This window comes from Mastomys coucha, unplaced genomic scaffold, assembly GCF_008632895.1.
Source record: "Mastomys coucha isolate ucsf_1 unplaced genomic scaffold, UCSF_Mcou_1 pScaffold15, whole genome shotgun sequence".
Lineage (NCBI taxonomy): Eukaryota > Metazoa > Chordata > Mammalia > Rodentia > Muridae > Mastomys > Mastomys coucha.
In genome coordinates, this window is record NW_022196897.1 from 136,311,860 (window position 1) to 136,320,075 (window position 8,216).

At 44.6% G+C, this 8,216-nt stretch overlaps 1 protein-coding gene across 1 annotated transcript in view; it reads right to left on the minus strand.

Moving 5' to 3' along the window:
- Acss1 (acyl-CoA synthetase short chain family member 1) overlaps nucleotides 1-8,216 on the minus strand; it is a 52,548-nt gene that overhangs the window by 14,933 nt on the left and 29,399 nt on the right. Inside the window, exons 4-5 of the mRNA XM_031372200.1 lie at nucleotides 5,636-5,811; nucleotides 5,182-5,334 (exon numbers count right to left, since the gene is read on the minus strand). Coding sequence (XP_031228060.1) covers nucleotides 5,182-5,334; nucleotides 5,636-5,811 — 329 coding nt within the window. The remainder of the gene's footprint in view (nucleotides 1-5,181; nucleotides 5,335-5,635; nucleotides 5,812-8,216) is intronic.

Consider the following 8,216-nt stretch of genomic DNA (forward strand, 5'->3'; position numbering starts at 1 on the left):
TTGTTTCTTTGTTTTTTGGAGGGGAAACTGGGAATGGAGAAATTTACATGTAAATAAAGAAAATTAATAAAAAAATCGAAGAGTTGCTTTGGCTGAGGAGATTTCAAGACTGCCTTGCATTGACTCTGTCATGTGGTTATTAATCACTCTTACATAGATGTATAATAAAAAGGAGCAAGCTGAACAAAGGGAAATTAGAAACGCATAGTTTGAGGAGAAAAAAAAGCACCAGGAAAGGTGATGTTCAAGCCAGGTCCTGTGCTCAAGGAGATAAAAAACTGTAAAGAAAATCCCGGTGCTAACTGGAATAAATAGAGTGGTAACCTCAGGACAAGACCCCACCCAGATAAGCTTCCAACTCATGAAAAGGAATTGAGCAGCAAAGGGAACCATCGACAACAAAAAGCAGATACAAATGTAATTGAAAAAAGGGGCCAGGTTCCAGCTTCAGTGAACAGCGGAATTTGGGAGCTTCAGCTACCCACATGATGCTGGCTTAGCGTCAAGGATACAAGAAAGGGATTGGGGAATCTCCCCCCACCAGCCCCCAGCTAAGGAAAGCTTCTGAGGCCAGGGATATGTCAGGGGGTTCCCTGAATGGAGGTCCAGAGAGGCCATTACATGAAGCTGTGAAAGTGAAGCCTGGATTGTGTTAGAGCCCACCCCCCAGATGTTGGAGTTGCCAGACATGGAATTCTGCCAAAGAGAGTTGCTAACAAAGAGTGGAACCAGCCCAAGAGAGAGAAGTGTATTGCAGTCATCAGTGCTGAAAGGAGTTGGAGAGCTGAAAAGCACTTTGACATCAGACAGAGATGCAGAATTTGGAATTTGCCTTGCTGGGGTTCCGTTTTGTTTTCATCCAGTATTTCCTTACTATACTCCCTTCCCCTCTCTTTTTAAAAAAGATTTATTTATTTATATGAGTACACTGTAGCTATCTTCAGACACACCAGGAAAAGTCATCAGATGGTTGGGAATTGAACTCAGGACCTCTGGAAGAGCAGTCAGTGTTCTTAAACACTGAGCTATCTCACCAGCCCTCCCTTCCCCCTCTTTTGAAATGGTAATGTATATTCTATGCTATTGTATGTTGGAAATATGTCAGCCAGGCAGCGGTGGCGCACGCCTTTAGTCCCAGCACTTGGGAGGCAGAGGCAGGCGGATTTCTGAATTCGAGGCCAGCCTGGTCTACAGAGTGAGTTCCAGGACAGCCAGGGCTACACAGAGAAACCCTGTCTTGAAACAAACAAACAAACAAAAGAAAACAAACAAAAAAAACAAGAAAATATGTCATCTGCTTTTTTATTTTGATTATAATTAAGAGAATGCCATGAGTCTCAGAGACTTTGGTCTTTAAAACAGAGTTAAGACTGTGATAGACTAAGGGGACTTTTGGAGTTGGACTGAATACATTCTGTCTGGTGATATGACTACAAGCCTACAGGGACCAGAGAGTGGAATGTGGTGGTTTGAATGAGAATCACAACTACAGATCTGGATGAAGAACTCTCAGCTACTTCTCAGCACGATATCTGCCTGCATGCCACCATGGTGATTATGGACTGTACTCTGAAAATTTAAGCAACCATCCAATTAAATGTTTTCCTTTATAAAAGTTGCCTTGGTTGTGGTGTCTCTTCATGGCAATAGAACAGTGATTAAGACACCAGCCAAGATTTTTCTAGGACTCAAGGCTCTCTCTGGAAGTCTGGCTGGAACTCTGGCCTCATGATAGAAGAGACCAAGCCAAGGAAAGTTGCTACTAGCCAGAATGATGTCTAAGCCCTGCTCACTGACACCTGGGTTTCCAGGTCTCCTGGTCACATAGTTCCCTTTGCTCTTGCCACTAGTCATAGCTGATTAGGAATAGAACACCCAGCCCACCAATGGAGCCTAGCAACTCAGCCCTACCTGCGATGTGTCAGCTACTCTCTGAGGCAACCAGGGACGCATGTGAAATTATGGTCCTTCTACCCATCAACACTTTATATATATATATATATATATATATATATATATATATGTATGTATTGTAATAAAAGCACGATCTGTCATTTTTTTAAAGATTTATTTATTATTACACGTGAGTACACTGTAGCTGTCTTCAGATGCACCAGAAGAGGGCATCAGATCTCATTATAAGTGTTTGTGAGCCACCATGTGGTTGCTGGGATTTGAACTCAGGGCCTTCGGCAGAGCAGTCAGTGCTCTTACCCGCTGAGCCATCTCGTCAGCCCATGGTCTGTCATTTAATGTGCCTCAAGGGTGGCCCACTGCAGTTTCCATTCACTGAATCAAATTTCTTTATAAAAAGTGTTTTTAATTGTACTTTTACTTTTGAAATGAGTAGTACTAATTGTTTTTAGAGACTCACAAATACTGTTTTCTTTTCTTTTCGGGGTCAGTGGGAAGCCAGGGTTGGTGACACATGCCTATAACCCCAGCTCTAAGAAAGCTGAAGCCGAAGTGGATAGATGACTCCAAGGAGACAGTGTCCTCAGGATACCAGACTGATGCTCAGGTGAACTCACAGAGACTGTGGTAGCATGCACAAGACCTGCACAGGTTCTAGACAGGCGGAGTTCAAGCACTGGGAGGGCAAGTACACAGAGAGTCTGTCTTCGGCAGGGTTTTATTACTGTGAAGAAACACCATAACCATGACAACTCTTACAAAAGAAACCATTTAATTGGGGCTGGCTTACAGTTCAGATTTCAAGAGTTTAGCCCATTATCATCATGGCAGGAAGCATGGTGGCATGCAGGTAGACATGGTGCTAGAAAAGTAGCTGGGAGTTCTGCATCTAGATCAGTAGGCAGCCGGAAGAGACTGGTTTGAGCTTCTGAGACCTCAAAACCTGCCCCCCTACAGTGGCACACTTCCTCCAACAGAGCCATACCTACTTCAACAAGACCACACCTCCTAATAGCACCACTCTCTATATACTAAGTATTCAAGTATTCAAACACATGATTCTATGGGTACCATTCCCATTCAAAACACCACAGGGTACCTCACCCCTAACAAAGAAGTTATCTGTAATTGACACCCACTGGCAAAGGGAAAAGCAGTTTTATCCCTTGGAGTATATATAAGTGGGTATATCAATCCTACTCCAGAGTAGAACCTACGCCTAGGCATAGTTGATAAGTACAATAAGGAGTCAGTAGTATTTTTGTGGATTTTTCATTTTGTTTTTGCATTTTTGTCTTATTGTTCTTACACTTGTTTGTATTGATTTTTGTGTTTGTGGGGTGTGTGTGTGTGTGTTTCTCAGTTTTGTTTTCAGCTTTTGTTAAAAAGAGAGAACATAAAGTTGGTTTGTTTGGGAGATAGGTAAGATATGAGAGAAGTTGGGGAAGGAAAAAATATAATCAAACTATATTATATGAAAAACATTAAATAAAACAAAAACAAACTAAAAAAAAAAAACTCAACCAAACAAAAAACTAAAAATCAGAAAGGATGAACTATGACCTTCTGAGTGGAAGAAAATGCATACTTTTTTTTTTTTCTTTTTTTCGAGACAGGGTGTAGCCCTGGCTGTCCTGGAACTCACTCTGTAGACCAGGCTGGCCTCGAACTCAGAAATCTGCCTGCCTCTGCCTCCCAAGGGCTGGGATTAAAGGTGTGCGCCACCACAGCCTGGCGCATATTTAATATATAATAGTGAATGTATTCATCTTTGTGCCGAGACAGGATCTGGCTTGTGAAAATGTAATTTTTACGTGCCTGGATGATTGCCATCATCGAAGACTTACTGCCTCCATCTGCTAATCTAGTCCTGGAAGCTTCTAGCCTCTGTACAATCTTATCTAGGCCTAGAATGTTTTCAGCCAGTGAGACTTGCTGCTGAATAAGCTCACTTTTTTCTAGTTCTTTCTGAACTCTGGCTGGCTGGTCAACTCAGCTCTTCTGGCTCAAACTCCTCTCCAAGCTGACTGATTCAGTCTGGCTTCTCTAAGGTTCTCCTAAATTGTTCTGCTTGGCCTCAAACTAACTTTGACAATATGTCAAAGTTAATCTCCTGGCTCCTTCTCATTCTCTGGCTTGTTCCATCCTCACCTGTATCCAGTTTGTTCTCTCTGCAACCTGTCTATATAACTGTCCTGGCAAAACTGCCTGCTTCTCCTCTCCTCTCCTCTCCTCTCCTCTCCTCTCCTCTCCTCTCCTCTCCTCTCCTCTCCTCTCCTCTCCTCTCCTCTCCTCTGCGCTGCTCTCTCTCTCTCTCTCTTTATATGAGTACACTACAGCTGTCTTCAGACATACACTAGAAGAGGGCATCAGAGGGCGTCAGATCTCATTACAGATGGTTGTGAGCCACATGTGGTTGCTGGGATTTGAACTCAGAACCTCTGGAAGAACAGTCAGTGCTCTTACCCACTGAGCCATCTTTCCAGCCCCACTGCTCTCTCTTAAGTAGCCTTTTTCCTCTCTCTCCTTGTGAGAGAGAGGAAAATTGGGCATATCCAATTCTGTCAAATCTTTCTCTGATTTGTCGCTTTGATACTCAATTAGACATTATTTTCAAATATGGTCCTTCCTTCCACAAACTAGTTTTACCTTCATTGTTTGGGATTAAAGATGTTTACTAAGGTCACGTCTCTATTCCAGTCAGAGGAATTAAAGGTGTGTGCTAAGGGCTGAAACAGGCTTTTCCAGTACACAACACAATCGTGGGCTTCACAGTGTGATCAAATATCCTGCAACAGGCTTGGATTTGTTTGTTTTTCTGCAATCTAAGAGATGGAAGCCAGGGACTTCTACATAGTAAGCATGTGTTTTACCACCCCAGCCCTGATAAGTTTCTGCTGTTTATATTCTTTCTTTTTATAATGCAGTTGTAAGATATATATGTAAGGAACCTATGAAGTCAGAAATGAAAGGGAGCCAGAAAGAGTTCCATCCCCACACCTCCAGAAGAAGGAGTCGGGAGTCAGAACAGAGCAGAGGAGCTGCTGGGCCACAGCAGGCTCAGCCGCTGCGTCCCAGCTCTTCTTTCTTTTACACATACCATAATTCATAGCAGCCTACTCGTGAGCATGCTACAAGCAAATGTCTGCACCACAAGCCTGTGGCTGCAGAAATTCTAGCCATCACTGCGGTTTTTCCTTGCCCTACCCAGAATCTGCCAGAGGCCTATCAGGAGGCATCCTTCACCCTTTTCCCCTGGGCTCCTACCTTGTGCGTCATGGCAGCATACAGTAGATACCCTGCCTGTGTATGAACGAGTCCCTTGGGTGTCCCGGTGCTCCCAGAGGTGTAGAGCATGAAGAGCATGTCTTCACTGCTCATGCTTTCAGGCGTACACACAGGGGCCTCCTTGGCCATCTCCTGGAAGGGATAGAAGCACATCACGAGGTCAAGTCATCTAGCCTCTCCCTTGCACTAAGGCCCTGGACATAAAAAGATGAAGTGAGGCTGGTGGTGCAGCCTGATGTTTGTGCTCCTACTTAACATATTTAAAACTCTGGGCTCTACTCCCCTGGTGGAGCAGAGAAAGGAAGGCATATGGGGAGTATGTGGAAGGAGGGGACCCTCTAAGAAATCCCAACTGAGAGCCTAACAATTCTCAGACCTAGGTGATCTACTAGTAATCTCTCCTCACCCTGTACACCAGATGAGGTAAACCCACCTGCTCGAGGGGGATGTCCAGATTCCCCATGTGAACCCTGGTGTCCGTCCTGTGAGCCACCAGCACATGCTGGACTGTTGGGCAGTTCTTCACAGCTTCATCCACTATTTTCTTCAGCTCCACCACACGCCCTCCCCGGAGTCCTTGATTGAAGGTGATAACAACCTTGCACTTGGCTAAGGGATACAACAGAGACATGTCTGATCAGTGTAGACCTTCACAGCCTGACCTGACTTGTTGCTGTATATTCCAGGCCTAAGAGTGTGGCAGAGGGAAGTCTGATCAAGTAAAAGAAGCAACAGAAAAAAAGCAAGTGTCCGCTTGCTGTGGAAGCTCAGGTGTCACATAGAAGTGTTCCATCTTTCCTCAACTCTGAAGATTAAAATTACCTTGAGACTAGACTGTTCTTCCACGTGTTAACAGCATAAAGACAGTTTCCCAGGCAGGCTTCTACCCTCTGACCTGCCCCAGGAGGTTTCTCCAAGTGAGGGATGGACACATTGCCTATTGTAACCATCTTGGCAGAGAAACACCATGAGATAAAGACCAAGTTCCAAGGTTTTCACATATCTATCCCTGCCAGTGACTGTAGGCTAAAGCCCCTTGCTGTTCAGAGAATAGAACCACTGTCTCCAGGAGAGTCCCAGGAGTTGTGGTCAAGCCTTGCTTTCACAGGAGCACTCCCCTTGCCTTCACGGGAGCAGTCACCTATCACATCCATTCTCTTCAAGGACCCAGGCAGGCTTTGCTAAGATTCTCCCTGGATGTCCAAACTTCTACAGCTAAGCTAGCTGAGGCCCAGGGCAGAAGGTGAGAGATCCTATGAGACTGAGGGTCTACTCTTCACACTATCTCAAGGGGATTAATTTCAGTCTGTCCATGTATAAGAGCCTAGGGTAAATCGTCTGTTGTGATACTGCCTGTAGGGGCTTCCCACATCCCTGAGTGTTATGGTTTGAATTTCAAGTGTCTCCCACAGGTTCCCAAGCTGGTGGTGATATTTCTAGAGATTCAGGAGGTAGACCTGGCTAGAGTGTGTTACCTGGGCACGCGGCTGAAGGTGGCATTCTACACACGCACACACACTTACATAAACACACACACACACACACACACACACACACAGAGAGAGAGAGAGAGAGAGAGAGAGAGAGAGAGAGAGACTCTTTCTCTGCTTTCTGTCTGCTATAAGGTGAGCTGCCTCTGTCCCATTACTGTGACATTCCCCCCTCACTGTGGGCACAGAATCAATAGAGATGGACAAAATGGACTGAACCCTCTGAAACACTAACCCAAAATAAAATCTTCCTCACTTAGTATGTTTTTATGGGGTATTTGGTTACAATGCTACAAAAATAATTAATATACCAGGGTTTTAAATCTCTGTGTCAAGGGCCTATCCCACACCCAATACCAAGGTGCTGAGAAGTTACCCCAACCAACTGTCTTTACCCAGCAGCTCTCAAGAAACAAATATAGATCAGCAATGCATGTGGTTACTCTGACGTATACTTCATAAACTGCTGAAGCTCTGGAGTCCAGCTCACTCTCGTCTTCCCAGCTCTACGGCCCACCATCAGTGGTGCTTCCCAGGATCACCTCCCAGATGACTGAAGACACAGGCTCTTCTTAGTAAACAATAATGAAGAATAGCTGCAGGAGAAGCCCTCCTGAGCCTCATAACCAGCCAACCTCTGCACCCCCATACTGTTCATTCAGAGGTCCTCCAATTCTGGAAGCTTCCCCAGAACCCAGCTACCAAATCACTATACCCTATAGCCAGTTAGGGTCAGTTATGATTCTTCACCTCAGAGAATATTAGCAGACATTAGTCACCATAGTCACGGGACCAGGAGAGGAAAGAGTAACCTGCTCAATGCAACAGCATCAGCTCTTGTGGAAAACCACAGCTTTCCTACTTACCAGCTGTGTGATTTTGGGTAAATTACTTAATTCCCTGTGTCTATTTCCAGGTTTATAGGAAATAATAGTCAAGTGTTTTGGCGCACACCTTTGATACCAGAAGTTGGGAGGGAAAGGCAGGCTGATCTCTGAAAGTTGAAGCCAACCTGGTCTACATAGTGAGTTGCAGGACAGTCAGAGCTACATAGTAAGACCCTAGCTAAAAGGGGGAAGGAACAATAGTTACCTTTTCATAAAGAAAAGACCTGGACCAGACTGGCACTGGCAAGTGAATATTTGATATTTATAGAATACCTTGATCCTTGGACAATGGAGTCCTATTCACCTAGCACCAATTTACAAAACCTTTCAGAAATGGAAGGAAGGTATACTTCTAAGTTCATTTTATGAGGCCAGCATTGTTTTTATACCAATGCCAGACAAAAACACTAAAAGAAAACTATAGATGAATCAATATCCCTCCTGAACAATAGTGCAGAAGGCTTCAATGCCATGCTAGCCTCAAAACTGTGCCCCACAGCAACGAGGGTTTTCCCACAGGAAAGCAAGGATGATTCAGCAAGCAGAACCCCAAAATATCATACGCCACATTTGCCACGCACACTTTGCGTGATGGCGGTATCTGAGGCGTAAACTTCAAGGAAAGTCAGTCTCCTGC